At 34.1% G+C, this 17,141-nt stretch overlaps 1 protein-coding gene across 1 annotated transcript; it reads right to left on the reverse strand.

Moving 5' to 3' along the window:
- Positions 1–10,697: 10,697 nt before the first annotated feature.
- Positions 10,698–16,054, reverse strand: LOC110940444 (transcription factor bHLH68). Its single transcript, XM_022181979.2, has 9 exons — positions 15,531–16,054; positions 15,038–15,365; positions 14,678–14,752; positions 14,316–14,381; positions 12,682–12,747; positions 12,164–12,223; positions 11,585–11,632; positions 11,415–11,462; positions 10,698–11,215 (listed from the first exon to the last, which is right to left on the reverse strand). Exons 1-9 carry the CDS (start codon positions 15,785–15,787, stop codon positions 11,081–11,083), a joined length of 1,083 nt encoding a protein of 360 aa, XP_022037671.1. The 5' UTR covers positions 15,788–16,054; the 3' UTR covers positions 10,698–11,080.
- Positions 16,055–17,141: the final 1,087 nt, after the last annotated feature.

Consider the following 17,141-nt stretch of genomic DNA (forward strand, 5'->3'; position numbering starts at 1 on the left):
ACACAACATCGAATCCAGCTAAATTTATAGGTAACAGGTTAGCCAAAAATTTTATGACCTGAAAGTTCTATCTTTCCTTCTTGTAGAACCTTATTTATGTTAACAGAATTACCGTATGCGGTTTCTACTGTATAAATCTGCCTAAGAGTGGTTAAGGGTAGCTTAAGAGCTTGGCAGAATGAAGTATTTATAAAACTTTGGTATGCACCAGAGTTAAATAATACTTTTGCATAAACGTCGTGTACCAGAAACGTACCAGCTATTACGTCGGGAATTAGTTCGGCTTCCTGCGTGGTTAATTTGAAGGCTCTTGCGTTCTTCTTATTAGTTCCTTCAGCAGGGTTGGCCTTGTTATCTGCTGGCTTGACCAATTTAGGGCATTCTGGTCTGAAATGCCCAGCTTCGCCGCAGTTATAGCAGATCCATGTTTTCTTTCTGCACTCCTCTTTGCGATGTCCTAGAGCTTTTCAGAAGTTGCAGGTTTCATTACATCTTCCAAAGTGCTTCTTTTTACAATTTCTGCAGAATGGTGGGGTGGAAGACTGCCCAGTTCCCTTTTTCTTGAAAATATTACCCCCCACGGAACCCTTGGGTAATCTTTTGGGCTAACTCATTTTTCCTGTTTTCTTCTCGCGTTCGTACCAGCCCGTCAGTTAAGGTGTTGGCTAATTCCACCACATCGTCAATTGTGCGGGGTCTCGCAGCTTTAACGATGTCACGAATTTCGCTAATTAAACCCCAAATATAGAGAGATATACCTATCGGTTCTGGCGAAGCCAGATTTGGCATAATTCGGGCATATTCGAAAAACTTCGAAGTATACCCTCGACAGTCAACATCCACCATTCGGTGGCTCAGGAATTTATTAGCCATTTGTTCTTTTTCATATTCGGGACATAATTTTCTTTCCACCAATTGCTTAAATTCTTCCCAATTCATAGCGTAAGCCATGTCACTTCCTTTGGCCTGTAATACCGTATTCCACCATTTTAATGCCTCTTCCTTGAAAAGGTGAGAAGCATACATGACCTTATCCTCCTCGGCACATTTGCTTATTTTAATTACTGCCTCGGTCTTTTCCAACCAACGCAGTGCAGCAGTCGCCCTTCATTGCCTGCAAATTCGACATGTTTACAGGCAAGAAATTCGTTATAGGTGCAACAAGGTGTTGCAACTTTCATTTTCTTAAGTATTGGGGCTTGGATCACGTTGTCATTATTGCCGCCTCTGTTAACACTATTACTGAAATTATCGTCGCGCGTGCGTTTACTGGGGTTGGCTTGTGAAGGCTCAACAGGACTTTTAACGGCAGCGACGATTGCTGGGATAGCATTTGCTATTCCCTGAGCAACGATGTTTTCTATATCTTGCCTATTAAGAAAGTGATCCTCATTGTTTTGTTCAGATTGATTAACTTCATTGACTGGTTGGTTTGTCACGTTTTCCATCTGAATAATAATTAACAATATAATTATAAATTATTGACACAAAATAAATAACAACCAAACATACTAAACCAATCGCACATAATCAAGTTAACACGTATAGCCAAAATTGTCGACTTTGCGACTTTCATATTTTTATATATTAGTATGCATCAATACACACCAGGTATTTTACAAAATTTTTATTTTAAGTTATTTTACAAGATTATATTTTTATTATTTATTGTTATATTATTATTAAACACATAACCACACAATCACACAGCCACAGTCAGCTGGCATTTCGGAAACGACGCTCCCTCTCGTCGTATTTCCATGAGATTTGTTCTCCCACTTCTCGGATTCGATTTCCATGACGGAGTTTAGCCAAGTTTTTTGTTATCATAGGTGGGTGTGGTGCAGGCTCAAGGTCAAACTGGGGAAAATAGGCGTTGGGATTATTCATGAAATTCTGAAACTGCCAGTCGCTTGTCCACCACTTTTCTAGCTGGCCTATAACAGGCTCGGGGTTGACAATAGGATCTGGGATAGCAGGTTCCAAATTAACTGGGAGTTGGGATTCAGCGGGGTAACTGAAGAGGTTCTCATCAGCAGGTCCGATGAGGTCACAATTTGCTAGTTTGCGATCCAGCTCCTCCCACGGTGGCATTTCCTGGGCTTGCCCGGAACTTTCCCCGATCTCTTTTCCTTTCCTTTTATCCTTCGAATCCTCAGTCTTTTTAACCTTCTGTGCAGCTGGTTTCTTCCTACGCCCACGTTTCCAGTCCAAGATTCTCCTCCTCTTTTTCGGCTTTAGTTTCTCCTAAGGTTGGGCCTAGAACACTATTGGCTCTTCAGTATCAGCCTGGTAGTTAGTGAAGGTGCCAGTGGTATCCATATCGGTACTATGGATAGTAAAGATTCGGAGTGCCTCCGACAGTTCATTCATGTTGTTAGTACACATGAAGACACACACAGATTTAAGTTGAAATTTTATTTATTATAAATTAAGTTTTCACAAAATCACAGAATGGCAATCAGAAAAAATTAAGTATTTCTAAATACTTAATTGGCTTAAATCAGTGGCTCTGATACCACCTTTTTCTATCACGGACCCCGGCCCGGTTTTACCCGGTCTAGAAGCCGAGGGACAGAAACCCGTGGTATTTGTATTTAATTTGGCAGCGGAAATATTAGAGGATCGTTTGACTGAAAATACCCAATCATTTTATTTCACACTTTTGGGATAAACCCTATAATTTACAATAAAGGAATTTCACGGGGAAAATCCCTGTTTTTACAAAACATGTTTATTTATTTTATTGAACCACCTCTTCAAGCTTGTAGTGTTATACAACACTTTTTCCTTTATTCACAGTAAGTCACCTGAAACATGTTTAAAAAGATTTTTACCAGTGGGGAAATATTGGCGAGTCATTCAAGTTGCACAAAATGACACATTGATATAATATACAGCATTAAGGGTGATTACATTGTTTCTATCAACCAATTACCCCAAATCGGTATTTGTCACTCGATCGTGTCTGTGACTATGGTTAGATCACCCATTGGCTAACCCGTTGTCCAATGGTGATGGGTATCAAGTAATGTATACAAAACCCCACATATCGGCAATAATTGAAGATCACAAAGACTTAATCCCTGTAATTATAACTTTGAAACAAGTAGGGTTTTGTGAAAACAATTTGGTGAAAAGAGAATGACTCACATTGCAAATTTAGATGGGCAGAGTTTTGCCTACTGATTTTAGCCTGGTAACCTAGTTAAATAACAATGCACACGAAATTAGGTCAGTAAATTAATACAGCATTTACGAAAAACTCATGAAATCAAAACCCTCACGACGAATGACAATGTATAGCCCAGATTCGGGCAGCACTTAAACATCCATCGGATTGGTTTCAATCGATCGGACATTGTATCGTAGCAGTGATCGAGTTATTACCCTTTATCGTAGCAGCGTTTTCCTACTTTAAACTTGATTTTCGAACATAATAAGTGTGATTTTGAAAGTTTTCTCGCACACAGGTGAACTGCCCATGCCTGTCCCATTTATAGTTGAAAATTGGGTTTTACGTGGCCCGCGTAAACCTTCTTAAGATCTTACGCGGCCCGCCAGGGCCACCTAGTCTACAACTAGGGCTACTGTGTTACGTATAGGCCCGCCACGTGGCTGACACGTGGCCTGGAACGCGTCCCGTCACCATCTGTCCTGTCGCGGCCCGCGTAAGCTTAGCCTTATGGCTTACGCAGCCCGCGTGAAGCCTAAAAATCTTGAATTCTTGGTTTTTCATGAGTATTAGGGTTACAGGGGTCCGGGTTTTTACTTATGGGTCGTTTTTGGATATTTTTGCAGGTCCTTACACATGTGTATTCGTATTCTTGTATTTGTAGTTCCAAAATAATATATTTTCAAGTCTAACTTTAGAAAATATATTTAAACTTATTTTTATCCAAAAACAATGTATTTCAAGTTCGTCCAAGAAAATATATATTTTTTGCAAAAATCGTATATCTTCTAAATATTCCAAGAAAATGTATTTTTACTTCCCAAAAATAATATATTTTCTCCTAGTCGAAAATATGATATAACTTGGTAATATGTACAAAAATCATATTTTCATTTATTGTATCCAAAATATTATTTACCAAAAATATATTTATAACGGTATTTTCCGGAATATTTTGTAAGTTACGTTCTTGCGTTCGGTTTCACAATATTTTGTGTGTAACTTATATATTTATTCCTTGAGATATTTGGTATTATTTTGGATTGTAAATTCTTGGTATTTTGTTACGTTATATTACTTTAACCCTAAAATAATATAACTATTACACAATGTATACAAATAATCACACACAATGTGTCTTCTAAATATATATACCTTTCAAATACATATTTAGTTATTTTTATTTACAAAAACCAGTCTCCAATATTTGTATTTTTGTTACAAAAATTATGGCAAAGTTTATATTGAAAACCGTAGTTAAATTACACTTGTAAATATTTGTTAGAAAATATTTTTCTAAGTGTTTATTTTTTTAGAAAATTTTGCCATAGTTTCTCGTAAAAATGGAGGTGTCCATGCTATCAAAGCATATCATTTTCTTTTTAAAATCATCACAAATAATCAACAACTTAACCGACACTTACCAAGTGCCAAAACAATGCTATTTACATAACAACATGAACTTGAACTTTAATAAAAACTTGTAGTAACTTGGTAGTGTGTTTAGTAGGGTTAGTTACCCTTTAAAATGTGTTTACTTCTTTAAAAGTTTCATCCTTGAAAGATTTAGGTGTTTACAACTTGTAAACATGTTTTACAAAAACATTTCTTTATGAAATCTTCTTGCTTCACAAGTGTTTCTACACTTGTTTCATCACCAAAAATAATGTATGTTTAAGTAAGAACCAAGATCTACTAAAAATCATGTTTTGAACTTGGTTCTTTTTGGAAAACCATCCATAAATCTTAGATCAATATGATTATTAACTCACTTTGATTATTATTTTTCAAGAAATCAAGTATTCTTTTCAAGTTCACGATTTAGGGGTGGATGATCTTTCATCCTACCACTTCTTACATTTCTCATCTTGCTAAACTATGTTTCTAATCATGATTTAGCAAGTTGCTATGATGATCAACATCATCTTTACAAACAAATCAATGATCAACAAGCATTTATAACATAAACAACTTAGTTTCATCAAGATTACTTCATGTATCAAGCTTACGTTCATGTTTCTTGATTATGTTCTTTAGTGTTCTTCATGATTGTCATCACATATCACATTTTAACCAACTAAATGAGAAGTAAATTTAAGTTACAAGGAGCTTACTACTAGCACAAGGGCTAGGGATGAACACAAGAAGATGAAGGTGACAAATGTGATGGATAATAGCAAATGGGAGAGGTCCTTCAAAATCCATAAGCTCCAAACTTCCTTAGACACCTTCTAGCACCTTGTGATGAACTTGGATTAGATGAACAATGTTGAATGAAGGTGGTGGTGTGGCCCTTGTTCTCGGTCGTAAGTGAGCAAGAGAGGGAGAGAGAGCTTGTGTGTGTTGGTGTGTGAGAGATGAATGAGGGATTGATCTACTTATAACCATATTTAGTGTTTAACCAATGGATAATGTGTCATTAATAGTACATACAAGATCTCTAATCAATCTTCATGAGATCTAATGAAATCAAAAGAAAGCACAAGTGGGGGACCCACTTGTGACCGTCAATTGAAGAGGGGGGGGGGTCTTGGTTGGGGTTTTATGATGGTTAAGTTAATTAGTTAGAATTTAAGTGGAGTGTTTAGTGTTCATGCATATTATATGTTATATAGTGTGTTAGGGTGTTCGAGGATCATAACTAGCTCAGAATTATTAAAACAATGCTTCTAGTATAATTTTGATGTTTCGGGTAGTGTCCGGTTGTTTGGTTAGATTCCGGTTCATTAAAGTGTCAAACTATACCGTTTAGTGTTCTTTATGTTCCCTTTTGTGATACTTTTAATTCCCGACACTTAGGAATGCATTCAGGACCATTTAGTCATATTTCTGCATGTTGCAAACTTGTTAAAAAGCTGATCTTTGCTGATTTATGCTGAATTCAGCACTTTATGTTGGTTTTAGGCACTTTCCGACACTTAAACTATCACTTAGGCATACAGTTCTATGGTCCTTACTTCCCTACACACCATACTAGTGTAGTACTTAGTCTCTAGCCCATACTGGGTCTCAAAACACTGTCTGTCTATGTACTGAACTTCGTCAGCATTTTCTGAGTTATCCGCTAATTGTGCTAGCTGTGCTTTGTGCATCATTTATGTCAAAATGGTTTGCATGTAAATATGATGTGACATTATGCAATATGTGATGCACATGTAAGTATGATGCAGTAATCAGAGAGCAGTCATTTGTAATTCAGCACAGTCATTAAGCACTAATCATGGTTAATTAAATTGTACGGATACCTGGATTTTTGACGGTTGTCACACTCCTCATCTGTGCGGTCATGCTGTTTGTGGTGGTACTTAGTGCAACAAGTGTTTGTACTACAAAAGTGTGCGGTTTGACTAATTCATAAAGCAGTTATCATTATAAATCTCATATCAAAAATCAATTATTTATAAACACCATTCCAATAATGAACCCTTTTTAATTCATCTTGTACACATCCTACAAATCATAGCTTTCGTTTATCATTACTCGAGTATTAAGCTTTTGTACAAACACTTAGATTTTATAAAACCATCAAGTTTCGGTATAGTGGACATGAAACTCAAACATATGAAAAATCCCTAGTTTGCCAATTTAATTTAAAATGATAAATTTTCGAACCACCATAACAGTTAACATTATTCATCGAAAGCTCTTTATCAATAGTTAACACTCTAAATCATCGAACACACAAAACACACTTTCATTTCGGAATTTAAAACCACTGAGGATTCAAAACAATTAGTAACAATCAGACAATAATCATCCTATCACTCTTTCTTGAAATCATCCAATCAAAATCATCAACAATTCATAACACTTTGTTACCAACAAAAATATATGTATATATATACTTTAACAGCAACATTACATCTCTTTTGTTTGAATACATATACAGACACAAACAGTTAATGCTTCACAATTTCAACTCAACTTATTTGCACACTTAATAAGCACAAAATATCAAAACAATTTCGAAAGAACTCTCACTGACCGAGAAGTAAGAAGGAACAATTTCGCCCATTACGTGTTACATGACGTTTATGCGTAAACGCTTTTTATATTATATCTATGCAAACTTGTGTACTCACCTTTACTTTATGTATTGACTTTTATTTAACGTATGTGACAAGTTGATGGATTGTTATGCTGCAAACAAGATAGGAAGTCTAGAAACCCACAACAATAAAAATCAAGGTTGTCGGATCATGTTGTGCTTATGAGAACTCGTTATCTGTAATAACTGTTTGTCGAATATTTGTTCATTAGTATTGGATGATGAACTTTTAAAAATATTGGTAATGAATAGTTATGGATTCTCTTGAGCAATCTGATTCGCCTAATGCCGCGCCCCGATGATTCCGCTATCCGTTAGGGTGTGACAATATCATCCCTGTGACAATATTATTCTTTGACTAGATCTTTGAAATCGTTCCAAGGAGTGGCGTTAGCAGCTGCCCATCCTAGCATTTGCACCTGTGTGTTCCACCAGGAGAACGCACTTCCTTCAAGCGTTCTGTTGCAAACTTCACCCTATTGTTGACAGGGCATTCACACATCTTAAAGACAGACTCGATCTTCTCAAACTAGTGGAGAAGACCCACGGCACCTTCGGTACCGCTAAAAGAACTAGGTCGACAATCCATAAAAGTCTTGAACGTGCATGCTCGAGGCTGAGCAGGTTGACCTGTCGCGTAGAAAGGAAGAGGATAAGGTTAAGAATAACGGAATGGCACAAGAGTAACATCTAGACATCCTAGGATTGTTCAGAAAGGTAGGTTTACCTCTTGGTTGGGCTGCTAAAGCTTCCGCAACCCGTGCGTTAATCAGGGCCGTCAGCTGGTCCTGAGTCATGTTAATACCACCACCACGTCCTCCACCGCGTCCACTCATGATCTTCACATCCATAAAATACAAAGTGAGGATGAGGACACAAGCGTGTGAAAAGAATAACAGGAGAGAGTTTAGACCCGAGGGTGTGACAGATTGGTATCAGAGCCAGGTTTATAGTTGTTCATAACATATTTATCATGTTCAACATCATACTCGATAATCAAATCAAACCCTAGCAATTCAATTTCACAAGAAATTCTCATAACCCTATAATCACACAAAACCCTAGTTACTAAACATGTAATCATACGATCAAAACACACTGAGAGCATGATTTCTAGCAAGCCCTAGATTATGATTATTCTCATGAACACCATGTACAATCATCATACAAAAACGCAGCCAAGAACATCTAAGAAACTGAAATCAAAACACATGATAACACACTAACCTTGAATCAAAGAACTAGGGGACTAGGGAGAGAGATAGAGGGGATGATCTAAAGTTAGGGGGGCTATTCTCTTCCATCGCACACACCAAGGGGAAGAGGGGAGGAGTAGGGTTTGCTAATTATTTTTTTAACTCATACATACCCACACATGCAAGAATATAACACATAAGGGGCTTGGGCTTTTGGTTTGTGATTGGGCCGAGAAACACAAGAGGGGGGGGGGGGGGCGGCTTGGGCTTAGGATAATCAAATGGCTTGGGCCCAAGGTTGATGGGTTTGGGATTTGGTCACTAGAGTTTCCAGTTGGGTCATGGAACCGAGTTAAGTCATTCGTATACAACTACGGAAACATTTATAAATATTTTTCGTTAATCACTTTAGTTTAAACAATTAATTTAGTGTAGATATGTTAAATTAAATTTAACTTGTGATGTAGGATAGTAACGCGTAATGAAACATAGATTTTAGACGCGAACAAGGCAATACTAACCACAGAAGTGCGGGTTATCACAGTATCAGTTCTGTTCGTTATATAAAAGAATTCGGTTGGTACCGATTTGATTCGTTACGGTATCGGTATGGTACAGGCATTTAATTTAGAGTGATGATATGTCTAAAATAATGTATTTTATATTGACAAAATTAACAACTGGACGATGATAAAAAAGTTCCAATAATAAGTATACCGGTACTGATGTCGGTATCGGGTCGGCCTATCACGAACTTACGGTACTAACAAGAAAAAAAATCATTTTCAACAAAGTTATTAAAGGAACGATGAGAAAAGATATTGAATAAAGTCGCACATTCAACTTTATGCTAAAAGGTAATGAACGCAAGTTATCAAAGGAAAATCAAATTATATACAAACTAAATGGGTTAAAGGTGTATACATTTTTAAGTATATACCGATACCGGTATCAACTTGTTTGGTCGGTATTCATTTTGTTCGTTACGATATCGCTATGATGTCGACACTTGATCTAGCCTACTACACAATAAAATACTTTATTTTGAATACAAATCTGTATTGAATAAAATTTATATAAGAACGTCCAGAAATTAAATCAAGCACAACTACGTATTTAGTTTTTTTAAACCAACGACCCAAGTTATCGGAGAAAAAAATTAGTAAAAAGAGTTAAACGATTAAAAACGTATATTATATCCTATAAAAAATTAATTACAATTATAATAATGTATTAAATTAAAAGGCTTTTACCAATGAAATGAATGAATAACATTTTTTTTCTTTTGTTTGGAGCTAAAAGAATTGATTTAGAGCACTATTCATCAGCACTTGATATTATATCTATAAAAACGTATATTATATCCTATAAAAAATTAATTACAATTATAATAATGTATTAAATTAAAAGGCTTTTACCAATGAAATGAATGAATAACATTTTTTTTCTTTTGTTTGGAGCTAAAAGAATTGATTTAGAGCAATATTCATCAGCACTTGATATAATATAATATAATATAATATAATATAATATAATATAATATAATATAATATAATATAATATAATATAATATAATATAATATAATATAATATAATATAATATAATATAATATAATATAATATAATATAATATAATATAATATAATATAATATAATATAATATAATATAATATAATATAATATAATATAATATAATATAATAATAATAATAATAATAATAATAATAATAATAATAATAATAATAATAATAATAATAATGTTTGCTAAGACTATCCACAATAGATGATTATAGAAAGAGAATATGATGTGAAGGAGTGAGGTGATGATATAGAGGAAGGAGAGTGTAAATGTGTATGTGAGTAAAATGAGAAAGAATGAGTTATGTGAGTAGGGTGGAAGAGAGAGAAAAGAGGAGAGAAGGTTGTTTTTAGGGAGAAAGAAAATATGAGAAAGATTTGTGCAAATGCCATGTAGACATCCAAAAACATCTCTTAAATACATCTATTGGTGATGCTATAATATATGCTTGTACACATCACATTTTTTATGAATTATGGATAATTTTGCTCTCTTTTTTTGTCAATACTAATGTGATATAATGACTGGACCGACGGAGGGTAAAGAGAGTCCACCAACTCATACATAATGTTTAAAATTTTTTGAATTGTCGCCGTGTAAGAGAAAAAAAAAGATTTTTCGATATAAGCGTTAAGGAAAACATGATTTACATTATATGTAGAGTTGGTGTCTTTAAAGTTGCACATGATACTATCATATATAGGTAAACAACAGTAAGTAACTGTTTGCGTGTTTAACCATACCCGAATGCCACTTAATAAGAAATTCTACATCATACGAACTAGCCAAGGATGATCCAATACTATGGATAGAAAACGATAAACAAATGCATAAAAATTAAGTAGATAGTTGTAGAGACTTTTGACCAAAGTCCCAACGATAAGTTTTGTTTTTTGGTCAGTAGATCATGCATATGTATCCCACCAAGAACATGCATAGCATCATGAGCAATCAGCCTTGGAAATATTTTTAAGCAGAGTGACTGCTCATGATGTTATCTCATTTCTTGACAGGAACTTGTTCAACACGTGCGAAAACATAACTGTTGCCCCCTTGCTAGACTGTCCTACACCTTTGATCCGTTCATCGGAACCCTCCGTTTGGAGCTGGAGCCCAATAATCCGCTCCGTTGTCACTCCCAACTTGCATCGTGCATGAAACAGGAACTAGACATAGTCCTCTACTTCTCAAATCCTTCTTTGGTTCTTCATGAGGATCCTACATTGAGTCAAATTTTAAATCTTTCCAGAACCAACTTTTTTATTGTAAATCAAAATTCATACAATTAAAGTATCTTTACTTTTATCATCATTCTATAAGTTAATAGTTCTCAAAGATCATGTTTCACAATGGATTCTCACGGTTATATGAGTTCTAGTAGTTAAAAAAATGCTAAATAAGCAAAATCGATAAATACCTGCTCAAGGGCAGATCCTTTCATCTTCATGCAGCTATCATTCAGAAGCTGTTTAAGTACAAAATGGGCATAATTAACAACTTGATTACGATAATATGTGTCAGCTTTTGTGGAAATAAATGTTGATTGAAAAAGTTAATTGTTCAGAGGGTATAAAGGTGGAAATATACCTGACCAGGATCTTCAGGAAATAAACAGTTTCTCTCTCCTTGTTGAACCTAAATATAAAAAGATTATTAAAATGACTAAACATTGATTCATAAATATCACATATAGATCCTTTTTGCAATTTCCGCACATGATCATGTGTTAACACTGAAAAGGTGACAATTATGTCTGTGTTTGATGCTCATTAGGGAAGATGAACATATGCATACATTAGTTTTGGAGTTAAGATTATCCATATATATTTATAAAATAATCATACCACAGCCACTACTAGAGAAATGAATATACTAGGATTCAAAAAATAATCACGCAAAGTTTGCGACTGAATTTTAATGGTTGCAACAATAGCGACAATAACACATGGGTCGAAAAGAAGTTACAAATTTTACGACTGTTTAAATTTGGTCGCAAGTCAATTGCTAAACTATTCAAATTTTTTGTTGGGCATCAATTTTTACTATATTTTTATTTCATGTAGTCCATCCCTGCCCATGTTTGAAGTAGTATCTATCTTAAAGAAGGATTTACATACATACATAAATTTCTGTGTGCTTAAGAGTGTGTAGAGTATGTATACTTACAGAATGTCGTTGGTTTCTCATGTTTACTGATCCACTGCCAAGGTAAGGTAGGCTGAGGGCCTAAAACATTTGAAGTCAACATATAGTATAAGTTATAGTGTATTTTATGTATTTACAGAAAATAAGAAAAAAATGGTCCAAATTAAATATCAGCTACTCACTTTAAAGTTGATAGCTTATTTATTTGACGACTCTTGAGAATAAAACTAAAAGCAATTTATATTCTCTGGGCAGAGGGAATCGTTTATAGAATTCGGATACAAAATAAATAGCATAAAGATATGTTTTAATATGGTAAAGAGGAGCAGAACATTTAATTAGGATTATAAAAAATTAGTATATATTTTTGAAGGAATATTGGATTATAAAAAATTAATATATATTTTTGAAGGAATACTAAGTGAAGCTTTTAGCTGCTGTGTATGTGTTTGTTTGTGGCATGACTGTCCCTCATGGTAGTTTGTGAAAGATAAATAAAAGAAGGAGAAGAAGAAGAGAAGAAAGGGATGTAGCATCACCTCAATTTGACTCTGAAGGAATCTTATGTAACCAATAGCTTCTAAAAGCACCGAAGCTGTGTCAGTCTGCAGCAATTTAATAAAATTGAAATGGAAATCAACTTAAATTTCTTTTCAAAATATTATAAATAATCATTTTAGGATAATTGAAACTAATAACGTTTGTTTATCCGTCCATCTTAGATTACTATTAAACATCAAAGATGGGATTTGTAGTTATAATCACTAGAGTATAATGTAAATGTTCTTACCATAAAAACAATATTGCACAAAATGTTCTACCCATAAAGACAATATTGCACAAAATAAAGTTTCTTCAAAGCTAAAATCAAAATATTATTAAAAAAAACTTAGGGTTGGTTAATCGTATTCTTTCATATATTTTCATCGTATTCGATCCTCTCGAAAAAAAATCAACGGATTCCATAACCTGATGAGGTATGACAAGTAGAATTAAGGGGTGGGTGACATTTAGCAAAAGAAAAAAAAAGATGATTAACTAGCTCCTGTATGTGATTATTTTTATGGAGAGAGAGAGAGAGTTTAAAAAAAATAATCTTTCTTATTTTCTTTACTTTTTTGTGATGTGTTGAAAAAAGCTTGAAATAATATTTGTTGTCCACTCTTAATACAACTTTAAAACTCCTTGTAGCGAAAACTTTATTAACTTTTTTCTTTTTTTTAACGGCTAGCAGAATCAATTCTGAGCACTTTCGGGACACCCACTGAACCTAAAGGAGTAATCCGAGAGTAACCCAAGTCAACCACCAATTCCGGGGAAAACCTGGTAACCCACCCGTCCGTAGGCACAACGGTTAAATTACCGGTAAAACTCGTTTTGCTTAAGGATCAAACAAAGTTTTCCGTGCGTCTCCTATCATTACCCACCAATTCCTCACTCTGCACCAAGTGGGAGTTAAACTTGTATCTTTCAAAAGAAATGTAAGCCTTCCACCACTTGATTTGATCTAGAGATCATTTGCTTTATTAACTTTTTCTATAACTTTTTCTCCATTCAAGAAAAATAAATGTAAAATAGTTGAAACAAGATGCAAGTACATGAAAAGCAATTGTGATTTTGATTTTAGGTTACATGGTTTACATATTAAACCAGATATTAATATTAATTATTTGATTTCATTGACATTGGCGGTGAATTTTTATCCGAATTCTATCCATTTTTTAAATCTTCAATAGACTTTTATGTTATCAAAATCAAAATAGTCTTACTTCTCACTCCTTTTGCCTTTGCAGTTCAAGAAAAGCTTATTTACATTTCCAAACATAGATTTTACAAATAGGATGGACACTGTTTAATTATTGTGGTTTAGTTTTAATTTTAGTCATGGAAAGTAGACCATGCATAGAAGAAAGGAACAAGAAATAAATAGGATCGGATTAAACATTTTTTTATCTTGTAGTAAAATGCTTTCAATTGAAAGTATTTTGATACATTAAAATCTTATTTTCAGTTGCTATGACCATCAATTATTTGGTAGCAAAAACCAAAAAGAATTTTGTCATATCATCTTCTTGTTTCAACTTTTTCTTGATGTATGACATAAATCTTCAACTGAGATGCTTTATTAATTACCAGAATGAATTGTGTTAATCATCATGCTTAATTACCATACCTTTCCAAACGGAGAAACAAGCTGGTGAAGTGCTGTTATTCTGTCCCCTAGTTTTTCTTTTCTCACCTGTTTTTAACATCACAAACAAGAAGAAGAATCAAAATGGTAAATTGTATTTTTGCAATGATTAATATACACATATTATTTTATATATATTTTTAATACTATTTATCTCCTCTTTGTGTGGATATAAGAATAGATGAACTTAGAATCATCATGGCATGAAGAAATGGACAATCAACAAGGACAACAGTTATCTTCCAAAAAGTACGTATGCCTGTATTTGGGGTTTCTTCCCTGTGTTTGTGTGTTTCCAAAACTAATAAAGATAGAGAAAGATCGATCCGAACAAAGCAAATTACCTTGAAGGTAGATTGATTTGAAGAAGGTTGAACTTTAGCCTTCTTGGATGCCCCACCTGTAGCAGTGCTATTGCACTTCAAAAATTGAAAAAGGAAAAAAACAATGATAATTAAGTAATAGACCAAATTACACAAGTTCATGTACTTCCAAGTGATGTTTCTATGAATATTTTTCTGGAGAAACTGATTAACTAGTCTTGTATGTACATGGACAATAAAAGAGACATGTGAACCACCCATAAAAAGTATTACTCTAACCACCATCACCGACGGGTTACTGAGGTGATACTCGTTTGTTTTGTAGTATATTCGCCGGAGAATATTTTAATCTGAAACTTGATAAAAAGAAAAACAAGTTACCTCGGATGAGCGATCCGGTGGAGGGTGTCTTCCATCCGTCTTGTTACTAATGGTGGTAGAGAAATCAAGCATGCTATTGCTCAAGCTAGAGATGCAAGAACTAGGAGATGAAACCGGGATCATTGGATTCGACCAATTGTTTTGCTTAACGCCATGAAACTCAAGGTTTCCATGGCCATAAGATGATCCGTAATTTAATGAATTTTCTTGCTTCACTATAGAAGAGTTGTGATGATCATGTAGTAACAGTTGTTCCCAATTCTCCAGTTTCTTTACTTGTTGCATCTGACTCAAAGCTGGCTTGTCATCTTCACCGGCTAATCCGCTCCTATTTAAGTTTAAACAAAGATGGAAGTATTAGTCATTCTGTGCATGTGTGTTTGATCGATCTCGTATGCTTAACATGAAGAAGCATAAAAGACTTGATATATGAAATCATACTAATAAATACAATAATAATTAACCTAAAACATAAGAAAAAGAGATTGTTTACATAAGTAACTGGCTTAGGGAATCTGGATAGTCTTGATTATCATGCCATGGATATGGAGAAGAAAGTGGTGGTGGTGGTGGTGGGACATATTGGTGAGGAAAGCAGTGGGGTTGTGCCGAAGGGGCAAAGACCGGCGGGTGGTGAGGAGGTGGTGGTTGAGAAGGTCTGGTGGTAGGCATCATGTTCCACCAGCTGTTTGGGCCGCCGGCTAGCATTTGTTGCACCGGGGAACTTTGCAACAAATTTCCTCTATTCATTTCCTCTAACAAACGTGACAAACATACAAAAGACTAGCTTTCCCTTCTTGCTTTTAATACCCTCTCTCTATATGTATTTTTTTTTCTTGAATCTCCCCCAAGCTAACACCCTTGTCTTTGTAGAAACTTTGAGAGCCTTGGAAGTCTTGATAAGAGAGAGAAAGAGAGAGGAGTGTGTTTTTGAATGATGGAGTATTGAGAACCTTTTTTGTCTTTGTGTTCTCTACTTTCTCTCCTTTCTTTATTAGCTTTCTCTGTTCTTCATTCTTTTTTTTGTTTTAAATGTTTTTACTTTTCTCATTGCTTTTGCTTTATCATCAAAGCAGGGCAGCATAGAAAAGGAGGTGCCAATTCCATATCAATAAAATATTTAGAAACTTAAAAGAAAACAAATGATGTTCTCCCTTTCTTATATAAATATCCAATCTTTAAATTCTAGACTAATATAACTGTTATGTTAACTGATAAACACTATATTATGTTTCATACTCTATGATTTATTACTAAACTACATTACCTAACTTTTTTAAAAATCATATGCTTTATATCTTAATATAAATGACATTTACCTATTTATATTATTTTTCTAAAATTATGCATAATTTATCTAGTAGACATTTTTGTCATGGTAATGGCCAGTTTGGTTTGCATAATGTCTTTAATGGAATTGAAATTCATAAAAGAGAATTGAAATTTGATGTAATTGGAATTAATCAAATAAAATTTTACATCGTGTTTGATTTATAAATTGGAAAATAAAATTATAATTGTTAAAAACTTGTTGCCCGACTACCTGCCATTGCTTTGTAATTGCCCTTTTTCGTGTGGGATGATATAATTTATTTAAGTTTAAAAAAAAATAAAAATTTTGCCCTCGTCTGCTTTATTTGGTGGACAGAAGAATGGAAATATAAGGGTGTTTTGGTAATCTAAAAACAATCTAATGGAAAGTTTCGAATTCATTCTCAAATAGGAAGGATTGTTAAATTTATTTAATTGATGGAATCTGATGGAATGTGTTACAATTTCATTTTTATTAAAAACCAACCATGATTTTTGACGAAATATTTTTTAATTGCATTTCTAATTCCTTTGAAATCAATGTGACCCCTAAGAATACTTTAATAATTATCTTATTAGTATATAACAAATTACTTTATATCATAATTATCCCTTTAGGAGAATGAACTATTTTGACAACAAATAGTTGTCACGGTAGGCAGCTATTAAAAGTTACATTTAAAGGAAAAATGAGAACTTTTAAGAAACGGGTTGCATATACTTAGGGAAACGGGTTGCGTATACTTAGGGAAAGAAGACATCAAACATTTTATTTGTGGATATATGCATACGG

Source organism: Helianthus annuus, chromosome 5 (assembly GCF_002127325.2).
Source record: "Helianthus annuus cultivar XRQ/B chromosome 5, HanXRQr2.0-SUNRISE, whole genome shotgun sequence".
NCBI lineage: Eukaryota > Viridiplantae > Streptophyta > Magnoliopsida > Asterales > Asteraceae > Helianthus > Helianthus annuus.

Excerpts from the sequence above, each read along its gene's own strand:
- LOC110940444 (XM_022181979.2), bottom strand. The coding sequence starts at position 15,787 with ATGAATAGAGGAAATTTGTTGCAAAGTTCCCCGGTGCAACAAATGCTA. Across the intron at positions 15,366-15,530 it reads TCCCTAAGCCAGTTACTTAT|GAGCGGATTAGCCGGTGAAG; the intron begins GTAAACAATCTC and ends AAACTTAAATAG. Across the intron at positions 11,633-12,163 it reads TGAGAAACCAACGACATTCT|GTTCAACAAGGAGAGAGAAA; the intron begins GTAAGTATACAT and ends TTTTATATTTAG.